Genomic DNA, 27,586 nt, shown 5'->3' on the forward strand with positions numbered 1-27,586 from the left:
ACCATTTATTTCACACAGACCAAACCCTGGAACTTTAAGTACTAGTGTAGCCCTAGAAGTTTCTGCAGCAACAGTGAGGAATTCTCACTGGAATGCATCTGTACATCAGCACTGGGGAAGAGAGAAGTGTCATACACAGTGCTGTGCCCATCAGCAAGAATACGGTGGCATGATGTCCTGCCTACCTGTTGTATGTGGTGCTGACACATGAAGAAATCTGGCCTATGTATTCCTTTTGCCTTGTCAACACCTGAAGTGTGAGAGAAGCTCCTGTGCAAGGCTGAAAAGCCAGAGTGAAGCTATGCTGCCTGGAATGAGGTGGGAACTAGACAAAAGCAAGTGAGAGCTACAACTTGATCGGAGCACCAATGGCAGAAGACCAACGGCTCATCATCAGTTGAGGCAACAATTGCCTGAGGTCACCATCACTGTCCGTCACTCCTGAGGTGAAGGTATCAGGTCAGCAATGTGAAAGAGTGGCATATGGTCTAGCCTATTCCCATATGCAGAGGAGAAAGGGTTCAGCTCCTGAAAGCCTCCACTTCTGCCCTGACTAAAGGTCCAGCCAGCTCAGTCCTATCTTTGAGAACAGACACAAGCATGTTCATGCAACAGAGCACAAGAACAGACCAAGCAGAAGTCATCTCTCTTAGCAGACCCTCACAGATCTACCACAATACGATTACCTTTGTCACTGTTTCACCCTGACTTACCCCATCAACTGTTCTACTTTGCCCAGAGACAGGTGTAAGCCACAAATTTCTCAGGCATCTCTGAATTCCTTCCAGTTTTCAGATGAAGAGATATGCCAGCAATTTTAAACATATTTTCCTGTAGCTTGGAAATTATTCTTACAAAACAAAGGTGCTCTCCTGTCCAAATACAGCAAGCGGGCACATGCTTTATTCTCCTAAACTGTGTGGAATTGTACAATTAAGCTATTCCTGTGCCATTTATTTGTAGTGATTTCACTTTAATCAAATCCATGCACTGAAGTATTTAGCTGACAGAACAATTGCCTTTCTGTTTAAATAGTGTATAAAGAGCTATGGAAGTAGAGAAATGTGCCTTTGACACAATGCTGGAATTGAAATACATGATAAAATATCTAAAATGCTAAAGGATCACAAGGTCCAAGGATCTTCTTTTGTCTCCTGACTTAGGACTTCTTTTAATGTTACCTAAATCTGGGGTTGGTGATAACACAAAAAGTAATCTAGACCAGTCACTGCAGTCTTCAGATAAAATGTAGAAGAAAATTATACAAACTCTGGAGGTCATCCTACTGTCATTAAAACAAACTGCAGGACTGTTGCAAGGCAGAGGGAGCAGGAGCCAGCTATCCAGTAGGTTATCAAACAGAGAGCCCTGTTTCAAAGTACGCAATTGCTTTGATTTGCTTTGTCATACACTACCTGGTTTACCTTCATAAGATAAGCAGTGTTTCTAGGGGTGAGTTAGCCACTGTCTAGCACAAGTGGGGTAGCTGTGCTCACGGGCTGCCTCATTCTTCCTGGCTCTGAGTAAATGTCAGTATCAGGATTTAAAACCAGAATTGCTTGGCTCCTCTTCTCAGGATAACATCCAAAACACTATCTCACTTTCTGTGTTGCATGAAAACAGAATTTAAATAACACCAGGATCTTCCACCTTGTACTATGTATATCCCTTCACTTTAAATATTTCATATAACTCTATCCAAGCTCAACAAAAAGCCCCTATGATCCGAATCAGAAAGTACCATGTGTAGTACTCACCAGGCTCACTAGCTTTACTAAAACTGCACTATGCTGCCTGCTAAAACAGTTCCCCTATCAGCTAACTTCTGGAGCAATGCCTGCTTCTGCACATCTATTGTTGTTAGCATGCAACAATATCCAAGTCCTGTAAGGCTTTCCAACCTTTGGATCATCTCTTTACACCCTGTGAGCAGGTGACAAGTACAAGTAAAACAACTCAATCCCTTAAGTCAAACCTGCTGAGATACAAGAATTTCATATTTTTCTAATCATCTTTAACCCACAGCACTGGCACATGAATTTAATATAGAGCACACATAATGCCTTAGCAAGTACCCTAGATTAACATTTCAATTACTTTTACTGCCTTAATAACAAAGAAAAATTAATAAAATAACTGCATAATTAAGCAATTACTCTCTAACATTTCCAGCATCTTTATGATTTGTTCGAACCTACTACAGGCACTTACATATCCCGGTTCTCAAAGAAGGAAACCCATTTGTGTTCAGAGATAACATACTGTAACAGGAAGAACTCCTAGTGATGTACAGGTCCTAGTGTAACCAGAAGCTGGTTAGAACAGAGGCAGTGTGCTCCTTAAAGACATTTAGCAATGGGATTTTCATGTCAGGCTGGACCTGCCCCTCCTGCCCCTCTGCAGGAATGGCCAGATGGTGTTAGATGTTTCCAAGGTTTTTGATACAAATGCCTTCAGGTAAACACATCCATGTGAAGCATATTTAACAGGCTAACATGAGGATCATATTTTTATATAAGATTCTCAGAGGGTTTTTCATTTTGCTTCTCTCTGTTATCAAATACAAACTCAACTTCAGCGTGAAGCTACCACAATTAATTAAGAGAATGACAACAGCTTCCTTAAATTACTCGTTTCCCACTCTGTTTACAGCAGGGAATTTCATTAGGATATGTCTTTCACATTGGAGTATTCCATGCCTTGCTCAAATCCTCTAATAATTTTATCCACTTCAAGATCCCTTGATAGCTTCCTGTGTAGGTAAGCCCAAATGAAAGCCCAACTCCAAATATAGACAGTTGTGTTTAGCACTGTGTTTATCACCACATTAATTTCCTACATTCCTGTTCCAACATGAATGTCATTTCCCAGTGCAGAGAAGCCGCAGTTGTAGGCATTTTACAGAGATCAGCCTCAGGCCACTAATACTCTGGGACAGAGATGTTATTCTTTCCTTGGAGACCCATGCCATCTCTGGAATGAAGGCTGATTTGTCAGCATACAAACAAGGATGCTAAGTGTACTACTTGGAGCAGGCATTCCTGACATTTTCCAGAGGATGGGAAAGACTCTTTTTTCTGATGTATCAGTACTGGAATTACGTATTCCCAGAAGCAACAGAATGACTTTGGGGAGCGATCAATTCTTCTCCTTTGCTTCCCACTGCCACCAAGCAGCTCAAGACACTTTCCCTTGCTTGTGACATGCTGATCACTCTCTTTATCCTCGTATTGTGGAGCAAGCAAAGAATGTTTTATCACTGCTGGGGAAGAGTGGCTGCACAGGCAGTAGGGAAGGAAACATAAAGGAAAGAAAAAGGAGTGTGGGTAGATTTGTTTTCTGTTTCCTATTTATGCAACAGTCCATAAAGATTCACGCCACAGCAGCATCTCATAGCAGATATTGTCTCACATATGTAGAGTAAAATAGTTTTTTAATCTGGAAACCTAACTATCAGAATTTTATCTGGCAGTACACAGCAGCTCTCTCATCCAAGGAAGGATTCATATCTCCAAGAAGGGCATATTCCTTCTGCTGTCAGTGAGCCATTTTCTACGCAAAGAAAGTCTGTGCCAAAGAGTCTGCAGAAGGTCTATCAGTCAAGACAAAACACACAGATTCAAAACCATGATGTACACTTGGCCATGGCATTCCCCACAGTCAGCTACAGAACTTAGGGAGACCCACAGAGCATCTGTAGAGGGTATGGGAGAAAAGGTGATCTCCAGTTCACCAGTGTGTGTGAACAGGTAGGAGAGATGTATCACTTCTACCACCGCACCTCACTCCACACCAGTGCTCACACACATCCATACAAACCAGTGCTGAAAACCAGAACACAACATGCTGCACTACATCCTGTACACATTCATATGGGACACGTCAAAAATGACACCTACCCATCCTCCTTGTGCAGCACCACCTGTGGTACTGTCCCTCTCTCACACTGCTGTTGTCACAGTTCTGGCCTTTCCTAAACTCTCCTGCTTTTCTCAGTCCCTCAGCAGATATCACTACATCACTGCATTGCCCTAGAACAGCCATTCTTACCTTCACATCCTGCACCACAGTCTTCACCATCAGCAGCTGACATAGCTCATGTGACCCATGATCATAAACCATGTATATATGCAGTGCTGGTTTTGTTGGGAAGAAGCTTTGCTTGGAATCAGACGAGTGAAGAGACAAAGATGGATGGATTCATCTCTTGGATATGTCTGGAGGTACATGTTGCTGCAACAGATTTACAAGTAAACCAACTCCTTTTTTTTTCAGTGTACAGGGTTATTTTTGGCCAAGAATGTTGTTCTTTGAGTGTCTGAGCTCCTCTGGAGGCTTCTTCTTCCTGTGAACCATGGGCTGGTTCACTGAGCAGCCTCCAAGTCCTCTGTGGTAAGCTATCAGTTCCAAGAAGAATGAGTCAAGTGTTTGCCCACATGAAATTCATTCCCTGTTATTTTAGGAAGAGGCAGAGAGGCTCATAACTCATTCTCATCACTGCTGGGAAGCAATCACCAGGTCTCTTGCACAACACAGTGAACAGGGCTCTCATAGTGATTTAGGCAACATAATTTTACAGCCAAGGTAACACATGACATTGGTAATGCCAGGCAATGTGCCCTTGCAACACAAATACTTCGACAGATATCCCTGTACTATGCCTTAAGAGGAATCATCCACCTGCATCTGGGTTGAGATTTGTTGAAAGTATTATAAAATGGATTCTGCTAATTATTTTTTTAAATGTTAGTGAAATAATTTCATTACTGACAATGACAGGAATAATTTGAATTTGATGTCAATACTAAGAATCAAAACCCACAGATATACATCAGTATCTATGCTAGTCACTCTTCCTCTGTGAAGGGCTTGGATTCCCTGGGTCCTGGGTTTAATTTTGGAAAGGCAAAGATCAATCTCCAAACCCTCATTTCATTCTCTAAAAAAGACTGAATCTATATTAACTCTTCCTTTAGCCATGCAGATGTGTCTTCTGCAATGAATACAGAAAGCAAAGCGATGCTCAGCAGGGTCTCAGGTGTTAAAGATGGTGTCAAACCCTCCACTTCAAGCACAACTTGACAAAGGGCCTAAGGATAATCTCATTTATCGAACTGAAATGTGTCTGGAGTGCCACTGCATAGACTAAATCACTGCTCCATATGACTGGTGAATGGGTTCATCCAGACTGAGGCGCTTTGTAATTGTAATGGCTAATTAGCTCCATGATGTCAGGACTTGCAGAATCAACCAGCCCTGCTGACAAAGTCTGTGTCAAGAGTAAAGGCACTGATGGTATACCCCCAAACATGGCTGCAGAACAGACTTCTTGCACTAGCTCACAAATCTTGCCTTCACTTAGGGGTTGCATTCAGTCATGTAGTTTCTCAGAAAGGACCAAGGAAGAATGCTCTACAAGATGCATGATAAAACAGTAAATAGCACAGAATACAATGCCATATAAGAACTGAGTAGCAAGTGGTCATTGTGGCTGAGCTTAAGGTTAAATTTATTTCTAACCCTTCTCTGTCAACAAGCTATTTAAGTCTTGCCTCTATATTTTTATCCTTCCTGCTAGTTTGAGTTTCTGGATCATTACTGCAAATTAATGATAAAGATATTAGTAAGATACACTTCCTTCCAGTGGCTGGAAACATGTATTTTAGAAACATGTTCCTCTACCAGTTTATTACAGCCAGAAATTAAAGGTTTCCAAGAATCAAATTAGGCTATTTATATATTAGATGAGAAAAGATAGATTTTACTTTCAAAATTTCAGCAACAATAAGAGTAACTTGTAAGTGTGCCGTTAAGAGGTACTCTGGAGATAAATGAGCATATGCAAGTACATTTAGAAGTACACATCAGTTTAGCTTGGTTATGAGTGAGAATGCAGATTTTTACATTACATATGAAGAAGAAGATGATGGAAATAATCTCAGCAGCAGATTAATTCTGCGGTCTTTATGGTGTACTGGAACTCAGAAGGTGCACCACCACCTCCATTCATGTTTGCAGGGTGGTATAAGCATTCGCAGTTGGTATGTTCTCTAAAGAAGCAAACTTGTGCTTTAGAGAGCCCTTTAAGAGAATTTTTCCTCCATAAGTGATAGTTGTATGTAGGAACCACACATAATAATACTTTTCAATTCCTATACTGTGGTAGCCTTCTCCTAATACTTTGAATGTCACATTGATTCAAATGGGAACCTTTGCTAATGCAACCACGTTACAGTGAAAGAGGTATGTTGGTTAAACTCATGAAACTGAAGCTTCCTGGAAAGAAAATTTAGAATAGCAAAGCCACATAAAACTGCAGCGATAACTCCAAACACATGATGGTACACTATCCAATAACAATATCCATGGGAAGACACCCAGAGAGAGAGAAAGCAGAAGACCAAAGAATAACATGTATCTGTACAAAAACCCCACACATACATGCAGATGGCTGAAGGCTGGGAGTATTCACTTATTTCTGATATTTATACTTGTGAAAAATAGGCTGTAAAGCTTCTAAGGAGGTTTTGCAGCACAACTACATTGAAGTCATTGTTTGTTTGTTTGTTTGTTTTCACTCCAGCATCACCTGCCATGGTTGGATGAGCCTATGCACCAAGATGGTGACTGAAAATGTAAGACAGCTAGATAAGCTCTTTAGACCTCTTCCCTTTCAGTGATCCAGCAACAGGGAGAATGTCATAGATTGGTTTAGGTTTTAAAATGGAATGGCATCTCACTTTTGCCTCCTGCACCAATTCTTCTGGATGTAACAATGCAAGTAGGGAAAAATTCCCTGTTGTTGATCTGCTTCTGCAGATAAAGGAGGGGTGTAAAGGGAAGTAGGGGAAGGAAGGGAAAAAGGGAGGAAAAGAGGTAAGGGAGAAGAGAAGAAGAAAGGAGGGAGAAGGGTTGGGAGAGGAAGAAAGGGCAAGCTGGTTAATGTTTTTCTTTCAGCTTGTTTTTCATGAGTCACTCCACTAAGTATTTGCATTAGCAGGTCTCCTGCTGCTGCTAGATCATTCAACTGTTTGTTTAGTTGCTGTGCCTCTTGAAAAGTCCAACAACACTGAATTCTTATACATCTTCCCTGTATTTTACTAACAAATCTTTAACAGCCAAATAACTTCTCATCACTGTGGTCCCCGTAGAAGTAGCAGCCCCATAAACTCAGTGCTATTAGCCACTGAAGTAAAGGCTACAGAAACAGATATTTATTGTTGCTTCTTCACAAGTTGTATAAGCAAAAGTGAAAATAACAACATAACCGGTATGACACAATAATCCAGTTTAAAGTTCAAAGCTCTTTATTCCCACTTGCAAGTTGAAATGAAAAAGTTGCTTAATCTTGGACAACATTTGCAAACCCAAACACTGCAAACAACTTGTATCAAATAACTTTGAAAGAGTTCTATTTCTCTCTTCAGGTATGAGACTAATACTGCTCAAAAACATATCAAATCAGAAGCTGCATATGCATTAAGATTGACATTGCCTTATTCCTGCAGAATAAGTTCTTCAAAAACATTTTGTTATTGAGTTAAACAAGACTAAGCAAAACTCTATCACAGCCAGTATGAAAAGAAACTGATAAGTGTAAGAAAAGCAAGGGGAGAAAGAAGAGCAGACAATGTTTTCTGTTGTTATGAGCAAAAACAGCCATTTTCTGTTTGACCTCCTTTATCTCTTGCTTATTCTTCAACATTCTGAATTTATCAGTTTGCTTTCAACAAACCTTTTTTTTCTTTCAAGAGTGCCAGCATAAAATGTGTTGATTAAATACAAGCTAGAAACCTGCTCACGAGACTAAAAGGCAATAAAAGCATCAGAACTTACCTGTTCGCAGAGAAGGATGGTTCAGACAGGAGATCCACTTTACATGAGAGACTGGGTTCCAAGAGGAGCATTTGTAAAGGAAGCTCTTCAAAATAGCTCTACATCTTCTGAATAAGGTGTTTGTTTAGTTGTTCCTTCTCTTCAATGAAAACAATGACTGATAGGAGAAAAGTGGTTGTTTAAAGGATGATAAAAGCCTTGCCTTGGTTCTAAAAAGTATCAGCACATTAAGAGCAACTTTTCTTGCTTGCAGGCTTATGATCTACGCAACTTTCTCTGAAGCACAGTTCATCCCCAAATAGTGAGTGTGTATAATGTATCTTCTTACTTGTTACAGCTGTTCCCTGTGTGAACTCAGACATGGGTGTGCTGACATCAGTAACAAAAACACCTTTTTTTTTAAGTTACTTGTTATTCTTGCTACACCAACATAACTGAGGGAGTACAAGCTATAACTCTTGTCTATCATCAACAGAACTACGACAAAATTAAAGGACTAGTCAGTTATCTGTATGCAAATGAACTGCCTAGCTTTTTGAAAGGGAATTTAAAGCACAGATTGCCCTTCAGAACATTTGTCACCCATAGTGATCTGCGAGAAGACATGAAGCTAGAAGATTAAAATGTTTAGTTGCCTGCTTTAAGCTTGAAGAGGTTTAAGGAAAGAAAGTTTGTCTTCCACTTGCCACCCGGGGACATTTTATTTTGAAGTGGTTGGAAATGTTAAACACAGTTTTTTAAAGCTGGAAGTTTAATCTCCCTCCTCTCTAAGTGTTGCTTGATTCTAGGTATATTCTTGCCCTATATGCCCACATAGGTTCAAGGCAGACTTGAGAGGAGATGTCACTAGGATGACTCTGGAAAAACCATCTCTCTACTTAAAACTCACTGCAAGACAGTGCTACAACTTGTGTTCTGCGACTTACACTATTTTCCAGAGCATGGCTTTGATGTTTACATCTGCTTACACACAAGGAGCACCAATGATCAGTGTGTTTTACTCAGAATGCCCTTCCTCATCTCTTGCTCTACAGCAGGTGAAACTCACCAGCTGAAACAAAGTTGTTCCTTTGTCATGGCTAAGACACAACGAACAAGAGTATACAATAACTAGCATAGAACTAAAGCATTCCTGCACAGTTGTGCAGTTGCTCCACCTTTTTGCCTGATATTGCAGCCTGTGTTCCTCTCTGTGACACAGAGTTCTCTTGGAGCTGCATAATTTGAAAGGCAGAAGACATGGAAATCTGGATAAACACGTCTTTACAGAACTACAGAGAGTATCAGGGTAGTGCTCACATGAAGCCTGATTTATCCTTTGGTCACTTAATGGATGATGGAATGTGTGTGCCCTAAGCTATCCACTGGTTCTTTTGAGTTTAATGTGAATTGGATGCACCAAAGAAAGTGAGAACAAACCCTTCAGGGTGAAGGCCCGTCCTCAAAAAGCTAGTGAACTCCTACAACAATGCCTGTTTCTAAGACAGTGGTAAAAAGTGGATATTGCTAAAACAGAAGTTTTATGACTGATATGTATGCTTCAGCTGATCATCTCAATAGTGCATTATTGACCACACAGAAACGTTAGTGTGAGGTGTCCCTGCCCATGGCGGGGGGGTTGGAACTAGATGATCTTCAGGTCCTTCCCAACCCAAACCATTCTATGATTCTGCCAGCTCTTTACCACTCTAAACATTAAATGTGTGGGGCTCATTACTGCTTCCAAGATCTTATTTTCTGTAACACACTTGAACAGGTCAGCCAGCATCCTTCTCCTGATCCCTTCAGCGCTTCCTCTCCCTCAGGCCCTTGGTGGAGGTTTCTGCCTGCAGCCTGGCCCGTGTGGTGCTTCACACTTAATATTAGCTTCACGTTTAATATTAGCTTCATGTTTAATATTACCTCAGCATTTAATATGATTCTGAGCATTTAATGTGATGAGCTAACACGTTTTATCACTCACCCTTGGCTACTGAAGGCGCCGGGGGGTGGTGGGCTGGCTCCATGGCTGCATCCCATGCATGCATCACTAGGCTTTGCTGCCGAGACCCAGGCTGGGCTCTAAGGTGGGAGAGCCATAAATAGGAGCCACTTGAAGAGACCCCAGAATGCCCCATCAGCGCCGCTGCTTCCGAGGGGCGAGCGCCTTCCAGACGCATCCTGAGGGAAGGAGAAGGTCGGTGGGGGTGGATGGACATGGCCGCGGGGGCCGGGGGAAAGGCAGCTTAGCCCGGCCCGGCCAGCCTCGGCCGCGGGGCTCCTCCCCGGGCAGCCGCGGTTGCCAGGCGGAACCCCGCGGGCCAGCAGCCGCTGCTGTGCGGGTCCGGAGCCTCCCGCTCCCCTCCGCCGCTGAGGTAACGCGGATCCCGGCGGGGTGGGTGCACGGGAGGCAGGGAGGGGACGGGGACTGCCCCGGGGCAGCTCAGGGTGCTCCTTGTGGAGCCCAGGGGTGGGACCCGCGGCCATAGGCGCAAGCTGCAGCACGGGAGCATCTTTCCGAATGTCGGTGACTGCCTTTTCCCTTTGAAAGTGACAGAGCGCTAGCACGGGTTGCCCAGTGGAGCCTCAGTCACGGCCCTGGGCATCAGCCCTTGAGCAGGGGGCTGGACCAGCTGCCCTCAGAGGTCCCTTCCCACCTCAGCCATTCTGGGATCCTGTGAACCCCCCCGAGACGCTGCCACGGATGGAAGCTGTGGCTGCCCCATCCCTGGCAGTGTTCAAGGCCAGGTTGGATGGGGTTTTGAGCAACCTGGTCCAGGGAAAGGTGTCCCTGCCTGAGGCAGGAGGTTGCAACTGGATGAGCTTTAAGGTTCTTTCCAACCCAACCCATTCCATGATTCTGTGCAATCAGAGCCTCCCTCAGAAGTACCAGATCTGAGGATTCTCCATTGCTTAAGACTTCCAGGATTATGCTTAAATCTAATTAAGAACTTTATAGTCTGCTGTTGCTGCTTATGGCTTTATGGTGGAGAAGGTCTCCTAGGGCCACCTTTGATTGCAGCCAGCAGGCCTCCATTAGAGAACTGTCTGTGCCTTAAGAGAGTGAGCAGCAGGGAATTACATTTAATACCTCCTCCTTCCAGTTCTGACGTTCTTGCTGCAAGTAACAGCAGGGCTCCCCTACTATGCTGTATGCTCTCTCTCTCAACTGATTTCCCCTTCTAACAGGAAAGCTCTTGCTTGCACAACGAAAACCAAAAAGTCAGAATCGTGTGGCTGTAAAGCCTGGCAGTTTAATACTGCTGTAGTTTCAATGTTGTTTTGCCCTACTTAATGCTCTGCTTGTGTTCTGAGCTAACCTGTGTCTGGCATCATTCGAGAAGGTAAGAAAAAGCAACAACCCCCTCCCTCCCTAAGGGGCTATCCCACTTCACCAAAGGTCACTAATTTACTGAGAGGAAGAGCTGGGTCTCCATGATAAAGACAGCCAGCATTTTGCTGCAGCCACATAGTCTGTTGCAAATGTTCATGTATCTGAAGATAGTCCTGTCTGAGAGATTCACTGTAATTAGGTACATCCTTTTTTGCTGAACTGCTAGCAGAAAATGGCTTTCTTTCATAAAATGGAAAGTTTAATTGCAAGAGGCCAGTTTTGCTGCACTACGGAGGGTTCATTTTATGAAGGCTTTAGCTGCCAACAAAGTCTTTTCCAGCCAAGCCCTCCTGGTATTTGAAGAAACCAGTGGAGTACATAGTTTCTGAACACAGAGGTGTGGCCTCTCTGTTGGTCTCACAAACACACACATACCTGCCTGCATTTCTTCATGCTTCCTGCTTGAAAACACCCACGGACCTCCAGAGAATTGAATTGTGACCTTGTTGAAGTCAACGTCAACACCATTGTGGACTTCAGTGGGGACTGAGGCTGGAAGCAAACTTACCACAGTGATTGAAACTCGACAGTAAAATGTACTTGTCTGTTACAGTCGTTATATATTTGTCAAGTATTTTACTGGGCCAATTTTGTAAAGGATAAAAATGGAAAACAGATTTTATGTTTGGGGTGGGTTTTTTTCCTACCTTTCTTTTTTTAATGAATTACAAAACAATGATTCCTGGTGATTGTTTGACTGGCATGCAAAAAATAACAAGAAATTGCAACACAGTGAAAAAGTTCTCATCTAAATAAGTGAAATAGTTACATAGCTGAAGTTATAGAAACATGCTCATTTGTGTATGAAGAGCTGTAGGTTTCCCAAACATGTGGAGACCTATGATCTTTTCTAAGAAACACCAGAGAATATAAAGGTGCAGGTAGGTAAATAAAGACTGAAAGATCTGGCTGGTGCCTGGCAGCCCTTAAGATAATGGGAAAGTCTTAGCTGTTTTAGTTATTTACAGCTGGTTGGGCTCGTGCTGCATGTGAACACAACATATGACACTCACTTTACAATTTATATTTCTCCCCAAAACTCGGTCTGAATCTTAGCTGTGTTTATCATTAATATCTGATGGTATATTTTCCCCTGGCCTTCAATACCACAATAACTTTGTGACAGTATAACTTCAGAGCATTTGGCAGTAAATCATGGGTTTAATATTATCTCAGCAGATTTAGATAGCAGTGGCTGTCTTTAATTATTTAAAACTTGGAAGTTGTTAATTTGGCCTCATTAGTTTAAGTGTCACCATGTACAGTTAACAGAAGGAGGATTTGGAAAACTTCTAAACGTTGAGTTAATATTACTTAGTGATTTAGAGGCATTGAAATGCTTTCAGGGCACTTGCTGAAGTTACTGCTAAGACTACAAAGGACTGATAAATACCAAGATCTTGTTTCTCATCCTTTTAATTGTGTTTATAGATGACACAAACTGATGTATCAACAAGTCTGTAATGAATTCTAATAGATTTATTGGGAAGATTAATAAATTTCTTCCTTTATTCAGAGGGTAGCTTCTGGGTGTTAGAAGATGTAGGATGAGGACAAGAACAGATTGGCTTTTATACATACACTTGCTGCAGGCTTTATTCAGGTACTTGAAAGGCAGGATCCCAGTGGCAGGATGCTGAACTAGATGGGCTGCAGTTCTGGTACAAAAGAGCAATCATTTTATTGACTATGTCACAAAAAGTTACAGAGTCCTCAGCTTCTTGAACTGACAGTGTTCATATCTTCAACGATTTATCCTGGCCCTGTAGTTATCCCCTGAATTGAGCTTTATACATCCTCCTGAGGGGTGTTTTTGGCATTTAGGAACAGATGTGTCACTGTTCCTGCTATCCTTATGCTAGAGGCTGTATGACTACATGGAACAGAGCTGGTTTATTGGCTTGTGGCCACTGGGAGCTTTTTGCCTACTCTGGAGAAATTTCCAGCTTGCTGACATCCAGAGCTTCACCCTCCTATTTCACTGCCCTGGCCACAGTTGTGACTGATCTCGACTCTGCTTTGTGACACCAGACACTGATTATTCCTCACCAGTGCCAAAGGTGCTGTAGTAAGCTTCCTGGCAGCCCCACCAAGTGCGCAGCATGCCCCTGAAATGACATAAAGAAAAGGAAGAGTTCCCCAGTTCTTTTTCTTCTCCCCTTCGGCCATCAGTCTGTTATTTCTGCCTGCTGCAGCTGCTGCAGGAAGAGGCTGTATTACCTTCTTGAACTGTTGAAACTTGCAGCTAACTGCTGTGAGCCAGCAGGCTTCAATTGAAAACTGTAGTTCCTTGTGAGGATCTTATGTTCAAGATGGTCACCTCTGACCTACCGCAAGGCACATCAGTGAAGATCTACAGTCTTGTGAGTTGAAAACTGGGAAACAGAAATAACACAATAATAATTAAATAGCGTGACAATTTAATGGAATTAAATTCTTTTCTTGTCAAAGTCCTATCAAAATAAATGACAGACTTATTCATGTAGTTAATTCATGTAATACTGTAGTTCCCACAACTGTACTGATACCAATGCATTATACCTGACAAAAAAGGGGAAAATTCAGTAATTCCTCATTGTATGGAACAGAAGTTGCCTTCAAAATTTCTTGCTTCATCAAGCATTAATATACCAGTATCATGTTATGTAGAAAAAGTCATAGCAGAGGAAACACATTTGAGTAGAGGAAAAAATATCCAAAAACTCAAGGGAGAAGTGACAGTAATTAACAGCTCTTCGCGTTACTTTTTTTTTACCTGTGCTCTTTTTCATCCTCTTGATTTAATTTCTTCTTTAAGACACATTGTTATTTTTAAATGAATATAGTTCTCACATGTCCTGCCATTCCTTGGTATCTAAATGATAGGATAAAATGAAGAGAATATGTTATATAAATGTCTGTTATTTAAGAGTGAATTTGCTCTGTCCTTTTTTCTTTCTTTCCTTTTCCCTCACCAGGCATTACTTGCAGTTTAGCCCTTATAGGCAAGGGAAGACTAAACACAAATTAAAACATGCAAGACTGGTAGAGTTTGGGTTTCTTCTGGGTGCAGGTCAGTGGCCCTGGTGCAGCTGGTGGCTTTATCATGCTTAAAACAAGAGAGGAGTTATCAGCCACGTTACACTGTGAGGAGGAACTGAGGCTGAAAAGGGTTTATAACTTACAATATATATATAATATCATTTACAATTTGTAAGTAAAGAAGGCTTTAAAATGAAAAACACTTTACCAGTGCTGCCCTGCATCTGACTAGAAGTTATCTAGCCAAATAGATCTCCAATACTGGCCATAAGTAGATGCCTGGGAAAGTTGAAGAACAGGACAAGAACAGAGCACTTAACCCTCACACTCTCCTCAATTTTTCCTTTCTCATCCCTGTGGGGGAAGATGGTCTTCAATCTTTAGCTAACCAGTGTGGTGGACACAAACCTCAGAGTTCTCAAAGATCTCATGTTTCAGTGCTTATTTGTACTTAGATTATTTCTCATGACTTGGTGGTTGTGCTGTCCTAGTGTTTAAATGTGACAGATCAAGACTCATTTTGTGAGGCACAATTCTGCTTAGAGTGAAAGACAACTACTGTCCTGAGAAACTTTAAATCTCTGGTTTAACTGGACAAGACAGATTGGAAGGGTAAAAGGCACACATCATGGTCTTTGATGCTCTAAAGTTATGCACTAGCTATAAAGATATTCCTGAAGTAATGTCCAGTCTGGTAGATAGAGTCAGGGCAGCAGAACCCTTCACGGCCATTTGAAGCTCTAGGAGTTTTCCACTGCCACAGTGCTCAACCCTTTCACAGGCAATAGAGAGAAAGCATTTGCTTGCTCTGGAGGAGAGCGGAGCTTGCTGGTGGAGTAGGCTGTACATCCTTGGCCAGATGCTGCCACAATCCTCCCAGGCAGAAGAGAAAAGGATACTTCTGAGGTATAGACCATGTCCAAGGTGACTCTAGGGCATGGTGAGAAGGGACAGACTCTATTGCGTCCATCTTGCTGAAGTCAGTCTTCTCCCGCTGAGAACAAAAGAAAAAGCATTTTAGAAGAGGCAGGGGGATAGAAGTTATTTTAGGACTTGAGTTTTCAGAGGAATCTAAAATAACTGAAGCAATTTGCCAGCAAACAGGCTCATATCCATCAGCAGAGACAGTATAAATTTATTTATATCTTGCTTTTACCTGCTCGGGATGGGGCCATATTTCTTGTTGATAAATGCAGTCTAAAGTGCTTCTCTTACAGCATGTGCTGATTTTAGAAACTCAAAGAAATGGCTCCTGCCTTTATTGGAATAACTACTTGACTGTGCTGCCCACTGACATCCAGGAGCTACCACAGCATGGCTGGGTAGAGAGAGGTGGCTCAGTTACTTTCTCAGGCAATCAAGTAATTAGCTCTTCATCAACTAGGGTTTATATATTAATGAATAGACTCCTTGCTGTTAAGAAGTTCTCCTACTTGGATACTGTGTAAAGGATAACAAATTGCAGATGAGCTCTGGCCTGTGCAAAGCACAGTAAGAGTGATTCTTTGTCCTGCAGGGCAAGAGTATAGGCTAATCGGTACAGGAGCAACCCATAGCTGTTTAATTGGGGTGTAAGGATGGATACAATTATAGCGCTCTTTCTATTTATTTAAGAACCTTGAAAGTATTACCAGGAAACTATGACTCTGTCCTGAATGAGAACAAATAATTGATCTGTATGCAGCTACTCAGAAATGACATGCAGAAGCGAGGGAAAAGTCTGAGCTCTTATGAAAAGAAAGACAACCTCCAAGAATATATTGTTAGTTAAACCATGTTCTATTAATGAAAAGAGAGAATAAAGAGCAGAGTTATCCTTTTCCCACATGCTTTCATGGTTTTCTTATTATTTGTTTTCTGTTCTGACTTTTCTGCCTGTAGATCCCCAAACTGTAACATCTCCCTTTCACATCAAAGGGATTCAATGAAGGACTGCCTTGATCTTTCTTCCTTTCATCTGTCTCTCCTTGCTTCTCCATGTTTTCTCTGTAGCTGTGAGTGGATACCACCCAGTGACAGCAAAGGCATTTGAAAAGGAGTGTCTTTGCTCCATTGAGGGGCCTTGCAGCTGAGAAGCACACTGCTAAAATTGGATCCTGCTGATCAGTGGGAGGATGGCCTGGGTACAGGTTCACACATACCTTCATAGGAGGTCTCTAAGGCATTGCTTTTACAACTGCAACAGTTGCTTCATTTGCCTCCAGCTCTTAATAGTTTGTCATGCAGTTTAGATAGCAAATAATTAAATACCACAAAGTCCAAATATCAGAGTGCTCACCCAGTACAAGTACGGTAGGCTTTAGCAGAGGCAGTCAAGTGGCAGAACCCCCATTCCATGCAAAGGAAAATAAATGATGACTTATTAGAACCCCTCTGCTTGTGCCTCAAAATGACTTCTTTTTAATGCATTGAATCTGGAGGCTTTGTCTCCAGGGTCCCAAATCCCCAGGCTTTCACATTTGTTAGCTATTCATACCAGAGTGAGTTGGAGGAGGGTCCCCCAGGGCTTCAAGACCCAGGGACCTTCGCATAAGCTCAGTTCTCAAAGGTTTCCAGCTGCTCAACTGGAAAGCCAAACATGATGTGTAGCTTTTGGGTCCACAAGAGAGAGAGGATGGCCCCGGTACTTCCACAAAGCCTGGAAATGTTGGGTGTTGGAGTGGATTCAGTGCCCAACAAAGAGGAGGCCATATGTGGTACTGCTTTGGAGTCCTGGGTCTCCCACAGCCCATCAAGTGAGCTGAAAGGATTCCTTGCAGGTTTTATTTCTGAAGTTCAGTGAAATCCTGTTCTTTCTTTGAGAACTATTCCTACTTTGACAAACTGACCGAAAATGTTGCACAAACAATTGTCAAGTTGGGTTTGTTTTAACATTCTGGATTAAGTTTGAGAATGCTGCTTTCATATCAGATGCTTGGTGAGGGACACAGGCTTCTATGCTACAGGTATTCAAATACAGACCCAGAGTGATTCCAGTCCACTAGGAAATTCATGTGGATTTGGGGATGCTGACAAATAATGTATATCTAATAATCAGTTCTGAATGTTAAATGCCATATACATATCTCAGAGATCGTAGTTCTGTGTTGCTGTGAATGAAGGTCCGCTCCTTTCAACCCAAACTCAGTAGAAAACCCCTGAGAAGATGATCGGATCTATTTCTGTTTCAGATCTATGCTAAACTTTCCGTGTTCCCATAAATGGGAATGGCCTAACATATGCCTAATTTTTAACTCGCTATAGTATGCAGTGGTAAGTCCTTAAGTATGAATATGTGAAGCAGAATATTCTATCATAGTGAATAACAGGAGACTAGACTGCTGTTGAAACCTTCTTAATAGCTGCACTTGTCACTGACTTTTGTACTGACAGCCGAATCTTGCAGCATGCAAAGCCCTGCAGATGTGGGAGCTGATGCTCAGCAGCTTGCTGGAGGCAAGTGCAAAGCTACAGAATCAAACCCTTGTTTTTGGAGAGTGACCCTCTCACTGCAGCATCAGTGAGATCAGTACATACTCAGCGGTATGTACATAATTCAAAATATCCAGAAAGGGTCTGTCTTCTGTGAATGCAGTTAGCAGTGTCATGTTGTAGGTGTGTATTATTATTAGGTAAAGCGTAAAAAAGCATCTCTCTTTTTCTGTAACTTCCTTTCAGCACTTTTACTGTCACCTTTTTTAGGTGTGCTGCGTTTAATATAAAAGAACATTTTAGTATCTATCTGTCTGCTGTAAGAAAAATCTGATTTTTCTTCCATGTAATTTACAGCTTGGGTCTCCTGTTAGAAGAACTGGAGTGATGCAAAGTAGCAGAATATAACACTTGGTAATCAAATTGTTTTCTTACAATCATATAAGTGAAATTAAAGCAGTTTGGCACAAATAAAATAGCTGCTACAGCGAGACAGATTTGGCTATTATAAAAATGTGGAAAATACAAGAAACTGAAGAGACTTGATGACAACAAAACACATCATTAAATAGAAATAAGTCTCTATTAGATCTGGGACTCATTCTTTCACTAAATGGCTGCAAAGATCAGAGCTTAAATTACAGTTGGATAGGTAACTATTGATTATGTGGTACAGATTCCCTACTGTGTCTTACAGAGGTTCAACAAAGGTGGGCATAAATTATGACAGCTTTAGGAAACTCCTCTTTTCTGAAATGATCCCAAAACACATCAGCTTCTGTTGCTGTACCTGAGTGTAAGCAGAAGCTCTGCTGTCTCTCAGTTTGCTATGGCTCCAAAGAAAAGCTTCACAAAAATTAACACCAGTCCTGCAAAGGTTATATACTTCTTGTTTTCTTTCTAAGAAAAGGCAAAAATAATACCATCTGCATAGCTGCTGAATTATTTTAGCAATAGTACTAAAGTATGGCTTTACAAAGCACGCATGATTTAAGCTTGTGGTAAGGAACATTGCTGAATTACTGCCTTTAAGAGATTGTACCCTTCAGATTCAGAAACTCCGTCAGGTAGCTCCCTTGTTTCACTATCAGATACTTTGCTCTGGAAAAGGGTGCTCATCATTCAAGGCCTGATCATGAAGTAAACTGGAGCATATTGCTTGTAGCATCACCTTGAATGTGCTCTGGCTCTCTGTGCGGTACTGGACCACAATGAATCATCATAACTTGAGCACAATAGGTTTTCTACTGTCATCTCACTGGTTTTCAAAATGCCTTCTGCCAAAATAATTCTCTTTTTGAATGGCTTTCCATGGGGAAACACACTGTCTCTAGAACCTTTTAGGGCTCCATAAGTCAAAAATGGCTGCATCTATGGAAACCGTGGAATGCATCTTCTCATGAGAAAGAAAATTCCACGTATTAGATATTTAGATGAAGGTGAACATTGGAAGCTCACTGGGTACCCTAATGAGCAAGGGACTGTCTGTACAGAGCCTGGTTGATTAAGACTTCAGTAAGTCGCCACCAGGGTTTGAACAACAGCAGCGTTAGCACGTAAGTGCACTGCTATAAATGCAGATATAAAGCACTAGTTACTTAAATACCTACCATTATTGTGACTGTTTTCAATCATAACAACTCTTTAGTCCCTGCGTTAAATGTTACACATAGCATTCACATACTAAATTAAATGTATTTGGGTAAAACAAGTGCAATTTTTGATATGTGTTTGTTCCATTTTTATCTGCCTTCTCCTATAGCAGTTTCCCACTCATGATTTTCCACTTGAAATCATAGTGGAGTAGTTGTTGAGCTAAAATGCTAGGATTGGACACAAGATAAGGAATTACTCTCTGTTCTAAAGTTGAACATGATTATGAGCTCATTCCAGTATAATGTCCTACCTGTGATGCCTTTCAGAGACGCCTGACAGAAAAAGAAAAAGCCAAAAGTAAGGATTTAGTTATGGATAAATTTTACTTTGAAAGAAATTAAAGAATCAAAATTATTAGTAGTACTATTACTATACAGTGAGGTGTGTCAAAGTTAGTTTGCTTTTAAGTCTTTAGCCAGTATATATGAAGCTGTTGACTAAGTTCCACTGGTTTTCAAACAAGAGTAAAAATGCATAAGGAATATATCTAAATAAATAAAACCATAATAATTAAATGTTTTGATCTGCTACCTTGGATTTAAGAGCAGTGACTTCCTTTGTCCATATCCTGTTGTTACTATAGAAGTATGTTTCCAAAAGACAAAAAAAGAAGCTGACCTTTTGGTGATTTTATTAACTTAGGGACCCATGCCAATTAGAAATACAGGCGCAGAGGAAAAGCTCCCATTTATTTCACAGTGTGTTTGCTTTAAGCCTGAAGTCTAAGGTGGCAGAGCCTGAGCCAAAAAAGCATTGCTTGTGCTTTTGTTTTCTCAGAACACAGTTATAATGCTCTGTTATCTGGGTCCTTTTTTACAGTTAAGAACACTGTGAACAGATTATTTCACCAAAACCTAAACTACCTGTGATGAGACCTGACTGAAAGTGTGCTCTCTGAAGAACAGTGTCACCAGAGTGTCACCAAAGCAAGATCCAAACCCTGTAATCAGTCTCTGAAGTCTCTGCCCTTAGGGTATAGCTGTATAACACAGCTATATAGCACAAGGTTTCCAAAGCTGCAGCAATGCCTCTGAAGCCAAAAATTATCTGGAAATCTGTGTGAAAACACAAGTAAACATTGCATTGTTTAGTCAGAGAGTCAGATACTCCTGGTACTTACCCCAAATTACTTTGTTGCTTTGAAACCAAGGAAAGAATTGCATTGATTTTTCTAGTTCTGATGGTGCTTGGCTTGTCCTTTGACACTCAGGATCATCTCTAAGGAGATGTTTCCTTTGTAACTCACAAATCTAATCAGGCATTTCAGTTCACAGTTAAGAACTTCTGCTGGTAGACAACTCTTTGGGGTATAAAGCTGCTGAGCTTTAGGCTCCTGTATGCCAATTGGCTTATCTGCTAAAGAAGCAGTGGCATTTAGGTGTGAGTTTAAAGTGATAAGGTTTATCTGTTGGAGAAGATTACGTATGTATTTACATTGCACTGATGCCTGGCTTGCTTCACCTTAACCAGGAATAGGTTTAAGGTGAACTAAAATAAGTTTTTCAATTGGAGAAAGTCTATTTAAACTATAGTTCAAATTATTGCTGGAACTTTTGCATACAGACAAATCATTTCACTAAGTTAGAAGCTAGTTAGAAATGAGGACTGATGTTTAGTTTTACAGGCTCAAACTTGCAAATTAGCATACCAGCTTCTCCTTGATTATAGTTGGAGTTAGGATCATGACTGTGTTGAAAACCACACCACTGCACAGGTAGGGACTGAAACCTGGATTTCTCTGAATCTATGTCTGTTTGACTCCTGTGAACCTAAGTGGCTTTTGAAATGGAGAGCTGGCTCCTGCAGCTGTTATGGCACACAGAAAAATTTACCGTTCAACCCATCTGAGATGAATTCAGCTGTCAGCACTGGGACATGTCTTCATAAAATGGGTGGAATTACATGTGTTTGGGATTTGTGTTCTTGAAACTTGACCTTAATTTAAAATGAGAGGAGGCTTGTATGCTTACTTCACTGTGGCTTTTCTAGGTATGGATGTTAGTCTATCTTATTTTGTATCTTTAGGAAAACTTTAACGTTGTGCTTTATCCCCCACTGTTTCCTTTGGGCACAAGCAGCACAGTAGCATTTGAGCTCCTCCTTCTTTTCACTTGAAGATTTATGTTTAGCAGAGATGATCTTTCAGATTGCAAAATACGTGACGTTTGCACAATGCCATGGCTCATTTTTGTGGCCTGCAGAAAACTGCCCCATAGATGCTGTTGTAACAGAGATCTTTTTCTCAGAGTATCTGGTCAAAAGAGTCCCACTAATTGGTAGGAATTACAACAAACAGAAGTAATGTGGTTGGGAAAGTAAACTCAAAAGTACCAGCCTTTTCATACCTGTATCAGTTGTAGTGGAACATTCTGGCCAGGAGATGACTTTTCTGTAATCCCCATTGGATCTGCAGAAAGATAATCATAGTTTTTAATGCTTCCATAATATGTAACTAATACATTTTACTTCCTTACCAAAGATTCCAGATAGCCATTGTGCCTACATACTCCATGATGGGACCTTTCAGAGGACACATGAGTCTCAAAAGTAGCCGTAAGTATCCAAATTATTACGTGAGAGATACCTGTGTTTTCCAGTTTTGAAATAAGAGCTTGAATATAAGATTATTAAAAAACATATATTTTATTATTTTAACAATATAAAGTAGATAAGTGCTTCTAAGATCTGCTATTACAAAAATCACCTTCTTAATTCATGCAATCAGCTTTCCTTATCAGGATCTTTACAAAGCACCTATTAAAAGAATATTGAAAAGCTGTTCTGCCTGAAGCTTCCCTTCTTGGAAATGCTGTTCCACTCTACCTTCTCCCAGTCCATATAGTTTGAGCCCTTAATTAAATGCTGGCAAAGACAGCATCATCACTCTCCATTTTTGTCCAGTTTGTCCTTTGTCCCTCCCTTGACAAACCCCAGCTGCAGTCAGAGACATTTTACTCTCTGCACACAGGGAGTGCTGCATTTAAGGGCTCACAGGGTGTTATTCTACTGCCATCTTTCTCCTCCCACCTTTCCAAAGGAACCCCGAAGGACTGAGAGGAGGACACCTCAGCAGTCTGTCATGCTGGCTTCCTGTATAAAGGAATATACATATATTTTCTGCAGGGAACAGAAGCAGAGACACCACTGTTAGATGCTCAAAGCAGAAGCCAAAGCTCAATGCCTACTAGTGCTTCCTGTAGCTGAAAATAGGCTGAAATATTTACCCAGAAGGGGAGCAGCTTGAGGTAACTATGCAACTGAACCAAAGAAGGAGGATCTGCTCAATGTTTTTCAAACACTGACTGGGCCATTCTGCTGAGAGACTGTCTCATTGCTTATTATATTCATCTGCATTGAAGCAAGCCCTGTGGCCATAGCCATGGGCAAATACTCTACCTTGTTAAGCATGAGACAAACACAGAGCAAAGAGGTGGTCCCTCTCTCCTTCAAATGTTGGCTCTAATACAAGATGAGGAAGTACACAGATACAGGTGAAGGACCATAACTGTGAACTTCTGCTTATGGTATGAGATAGCTCTTTCCTTGCAATGCTAGATGGATACTTCTGTTTACAAAAGGCAAAACCAAGGATGCTGTAGAGATGGTTCCCACTTCCTGGTAAGGTGAAGGGTAGATAAGAATTTGATCTTTCCAAGCTTTTGAGGCTTAAATATCACTGAAGATTTTTTGTTATTAAATGTACATGTAGCATTGTCCCCCCATTGTGAAATTTCCACTTGTAGGAATTAGCAGTTAGCAATGGTATAAACTATTTGTGTTATCTCAGCTCTGCAGTTATACTGGTCTTTTAAAGGCTAAAATACTCTACATGTTCTTGAGAACAAGCTCCTCTAAGAGCCAAAAAGTAGTGGCTTTGGATGAGCAATCTAGTGAGGAGCAAAGTCACTTCTTGTGGTTTTCAAAAGCATATTGTTGTTTTCCAGCTTCATGGAAAAGACACGTTTTATCACTGTCATTGTGTATTAGTCAAACTTTAATACTGCTATGACTGGATTTATGATATGACATGATATATTCTCCAGACATGATTTGCAGAAGTAATCTCTTGCAATTCAATCAGTGGAAAGGAGGCAAATTAGTCATTGTACAACTACACAGCCAGGACTATAATAAATTACTAGGAAAGTTATTACAAAATAGGAAATAAAAAGAGTCAGAGTTGAGAGAGCTGTCACTGTTCTTTCTTCCTCATTCTTGGTTATGTATTTCCTGAAGATCTTTGCTCATATATAGAATCACACAAAGGTTTGGGTTGGAAAGAACCTTAAGATCATCCAGTTCCAACCCCCTGCCATGGGCAGGGATGCCTCACACTGGACCGTGTCACCCAAAGCTCTGTCCAGCCTGGCCTTGAACACTGCCAGGGATGGAGCAAAGATATAAATGACTTGAAAGTACACTATTACTCAAAGTTTAGAAAGACTTTCAAAAGCACGAAAAAAGGCTGGTTCAATCTGACCTGCCATATGTTTGCCCCATCAAGGGAGCCTCATAACAGGGCTACCAAAAATTTCTGGAAAATTTCTTCTTCTATTTAACTTTTCCCTCAATTTGAAGTTCTTCAAAAAATGCAAAGGAAAATGAAAGAATAAATCTGTTAAAAAGTGTTAACTCTCCAGAGGGGTCAAATAAGAACACTCTTTCTAAGGATGGGGGAAGCCCACCCCTAAATCTCCCCACTTTATTGTTTTTACCCTTAAAACATCTTCTTGGAAAATGGATGTGTTTTTTCATGTCCTCTTTGCAGAAAGACAAAAAGACACAGAAAGACCAAATGAGTTGCTAAAGTTCAACAGAAAGTCTTTGGCAAAGAAAATAATCTGTGGGGTTTTTTTTCCTTACATAGGAATAACCACAGTGTGGTTTATTGCACAATGGTAGTGATTTTCTGGATGCTGGATAAAGTTAGATTTAAGATCAAAAATTAGATTAAACTACTAGTGCCTTGTATATCTCCAGCATTTCATATTTGGGCTGGTAATTCATTTGGAGAAGAATATTCTTTTTATAAATGAATTTTCCATCCCTTTTTAATCCTCAGATACTGTTTGGATTATCAAATTGTTCTTCTGCCATGCTGTCTTCTTCGCTGCATATATTGAAATCAGGCTGACAGTGCCAATCAGGGAGAAATTTGGGGCATCTCCCAAAATACTGGGTTTTTTGCCTTAGTGACAAAAGCCTCTAGCTGCTGTGATTTAGGGCATTGGATTCCTTGAGCTCAGTAGAGTTTCCCACTTTCCATCAGCTAGGGATGGTGCTGGATATTACTGGAAAGCTTGTTCCAGTTGCTTTTGCAAGCAGCAGGTTGCAGCACAGCTGGCAAAATTAATGAAAAATTAAGTTTTCAAAGTTATGGAAGTGAGTGAGTAACTACTAATCTCAAGCACATGAAAGCTTTGAAGCAGAATAGCACTGATTGTAACTATTGGATTTCTTTAGTAAGGTACTGACACCTATTGAGTGGTTTCCCTGATTGAAATTGGAGACGTGATGAAAGCTCGTGATTAGAAATGTCATGAGCTTTATGTTTGTCTGCTTCAAGTACTGGATTCCATACTTGTACCTATACTACTCATGCTAAATTTCATTGAGACAAGAAATAAATAGATTTTGGACATAATTTGGCACCAAATTCTCCATTGATTTATAGCTAACACAGAGTCACTACTTCTGTTTGTGCCTATTTGTGTCATCGTATAAGCACTCTGGCTGTGCTTATGTGTTTAATGAAAACCAGAATGGATGGAGCTAAAGTAACACCACCTGTGTGCAACTGGTCATGTTGGGATGTGATGCTGCTCCTGGGCAGGCTGCTGAAAGCAGGTCTTCATGCCAGTGCCCTTTGGGCAGGCTTTTAGTCGCTTGCAGGAGCACGTTAGTAAATAATACTGAATGAAGCAACAAATATGGCAATAGGTGTTCTGCCCTACTCTTATTTATGGTGCTTGTTCAAAAGGTGAGACTATAAATTGAATGCAGTCAAACTCTTTAGCTGGGAAAATACAGTTTATAGCACTGTCTCACTTGCTAGGCAGGAGATTTAGACTAGAAAAAGCAGCACAGCGAGAAAGAAGCCAAAGAGAGGTTAGAAGGATGGACTCCCACACTCTAAACCCAATTTCCCCTTTCAAAATGTAAGCTTTGAAACTAAGACATTAACTGAAATTGTACATTGGGGACATGAACGATGAAACAATCATTTACTTCATTGTGTCAGAAAGCCAGATCTTAATAGGGTGGATGGGCTGATTATCTCAGTGTAAGGGCTATTTCTGTATCTGTGGACGGAAGGCCAAAGGCACATTAAATTTCTGATCTCCAGTATGCTGTTTAGTTGCTAATATTATTTGCTAGCAACTTTCCATCTGCAAATCCTGCCTGATGATTACAGAGGGATTTCAGAAATAATATTTATATTCAGAAACAGCTTGAAAGACAGTGATCTATCTTGGCCAGTGCCAGGTTAAAGTGTGAAATGAGTAAACGCTTATCTGCTTCGTGGGTTTTTCTCCTGGGATAATGAACTGATGTCAGATACAGAGACAAGTTCTTCCTAATCTGAGAAGTCTTGTGGGTTAGCGATTCAGAGGAGTGTCATGGTCAGTCTGTGTGTAACACACTTCTGTTCCATGTTCTGGCTCTGTTTTGGCCCTGCTTCTACCTTTGTGTGTATCCAGTCCATTTCCTTCACTACGGAGTGCTAGAGTTAGGCCTGGTATTACCAAGATATTAATATGCAGCTTTTTACACTACTTGGTCCTACTCTCTAGTATTAAATCTTTCAAAATGTAAATGCTTTTTATTAGATCAGATATTAAGCAGTGAGATCCTCTATTACTCTCCAGAGTTCTATAATATCCAAGGCTCATACATTACTTATTGGAAGCTATAATTCTCAGGTGTCCAAAACCACACAAAATGAGAATAATTTACCACTTTTTCATGTTACATTTTGTATTACCCTTACTTTTTGAAATAAATAAATGAATATTGACTTGGTTTTATTTCAAGCAAGAAGAGATGAATATTCAAATGTTTTTAGAGCCTTTAGTGCACGAAGCATCACTTGCCCGGTTGAATGAACTGAGAGATTTCCTTCTTACAGCTTTTTCTCCAGGGCTTTCCTGCAAGCTCTCCAACCAGTACATCATTCAAGATCACATGGCTGCTCATTACAAGAAGCTGATGTCAGCCAAAGGTATGTACAGTCTTTAATGACGACAACATCTACATAGCTGAAAGATGAAATCATAGACAAGGGTGTGTTGGTTGCCCTTAGTTTTGGCTAGGTGTTGAATTTCCCCCTTTCTTTCCTCCCTCTCCTGTCACTAACTTAAAGGGTGTAGGAGAGTTTAAAACATGGTGTGCCCTAAAAGAAGAGATATGTAGGACATTATGTAGGGGACAAGGACTGAGACTGTAATCTTGTCCTAACTGTTAAGAAGCATGAAGCGTACAGAGTCAAACTGTTTCACAAAAGGACACATTCATGTTAGCAAAGGAAATATTATTTAATTCTGCTAAGTGATTTTAATAATGGTTTCTGTTTAGATGTATATGGTAGCTGACTAAAAGGAAAGGTAAAATGTGAACTAGGGCAGGTATTTAATTGGGGAAAACCAGTGAAGAGTAATAGTGAGGTTGTAGCTTTTGACATTTAGAAAGTTACAGTTTCATTCCTAAATAATCTAGAAGGAATTTCCATTAGCAAGCACTTATGTCTGAGCGAGCTCTTCAAATACTCTTCTTCCTGTAAATAACTGCAAACTGCTAGAAATAAGATTCAGAATAAAAAAATGTCCTACATCAGTTGTCTGGAGCTGCATAAACTTCCTGGTGCTTCAGGGGCAGATGAAAACAACTGGAGTTGCATGTTCATAGCCATAGTTAGGTTATTGCAAAACATCCGGTCCTTGGGCTCCCAAGGCTTTCTAACCAAACAATACACTGATACGATGCAGTGAGCTCTATAACAGCACATAGCTGTTGAACAGCAGATGAGATTGCTACTGCATTTTTTGCCAGGAGACCAATCACTTTGTCATTTTGCAGTGCCAAGTGCTTTAATTTAAGCTACCTAGCTCAATCTAGCACATTGTTTTATCATGTTATCAGAACCACTATTTCACTTTCATGACCTGCACCGTGCTATGGTTCATGACCTTTCCACTCATATTGGGAGCTGGAGGCTGAATTGGTGCTGTTATACTTTCATACTGAAGTGACTCTTGCTTTTGCATGGCTAATGCCACTGAAACAGTGAAC

The 27,586-nt window shown here is 40.8% G+C and overlaps 1 protein-coding gene across 1 annotated transcript in view; it reads left to right on the forward strand.

The window, feature by feature from the left end:
* Positions 1 to 10,090: 10,090 nt before the first annotated feature.
* The window catches only part of LOC133212448 (spermatogenesis-associated protein 7 homolog), a 36,114-nt gene continuing 18,618 nt past the window's right edge, over positions 10,091 to 27,586 (forward strand). The window contains exons 1-3 of the mRNA XM_061353913.1: positions 10,091 to 10,190; positions 21,777 to 21,850; positions 26,427 to 26,519. Coding sequence (XP_061209897.1) covers positions 21,808 to 21,850; positions 26,427 to 26,519 — 136 coding nt within the window. The 5' untranslated portion in view covers positions 10,091 to 10,190; positions 21,777 to 21,807. The remainder of the gene's footprint in view (positions 10,191 to 21,776; positions 21,851 to 26,426; positions 26,520 to 27,586) is intronic.

Source organism: Neopsephotus bourkii, unplaced genomic scaffold, assembly GCF_033783945.1.
Source record: "Neopsephotus bourkii isolate Nb327-2 ecotype Australia unplaced genomic scaffold, CSIRO-AGI_Nbou_v1 NB_707, whole genome shotgun sequence".
In the NCBI taxonomy this organism is placed as follows: Eukaryota; Metazoa; Chordata; class Aves; order Psittaciformes; family Psittacidae; genus Neopsephotus; species Neopsephotus bourkii.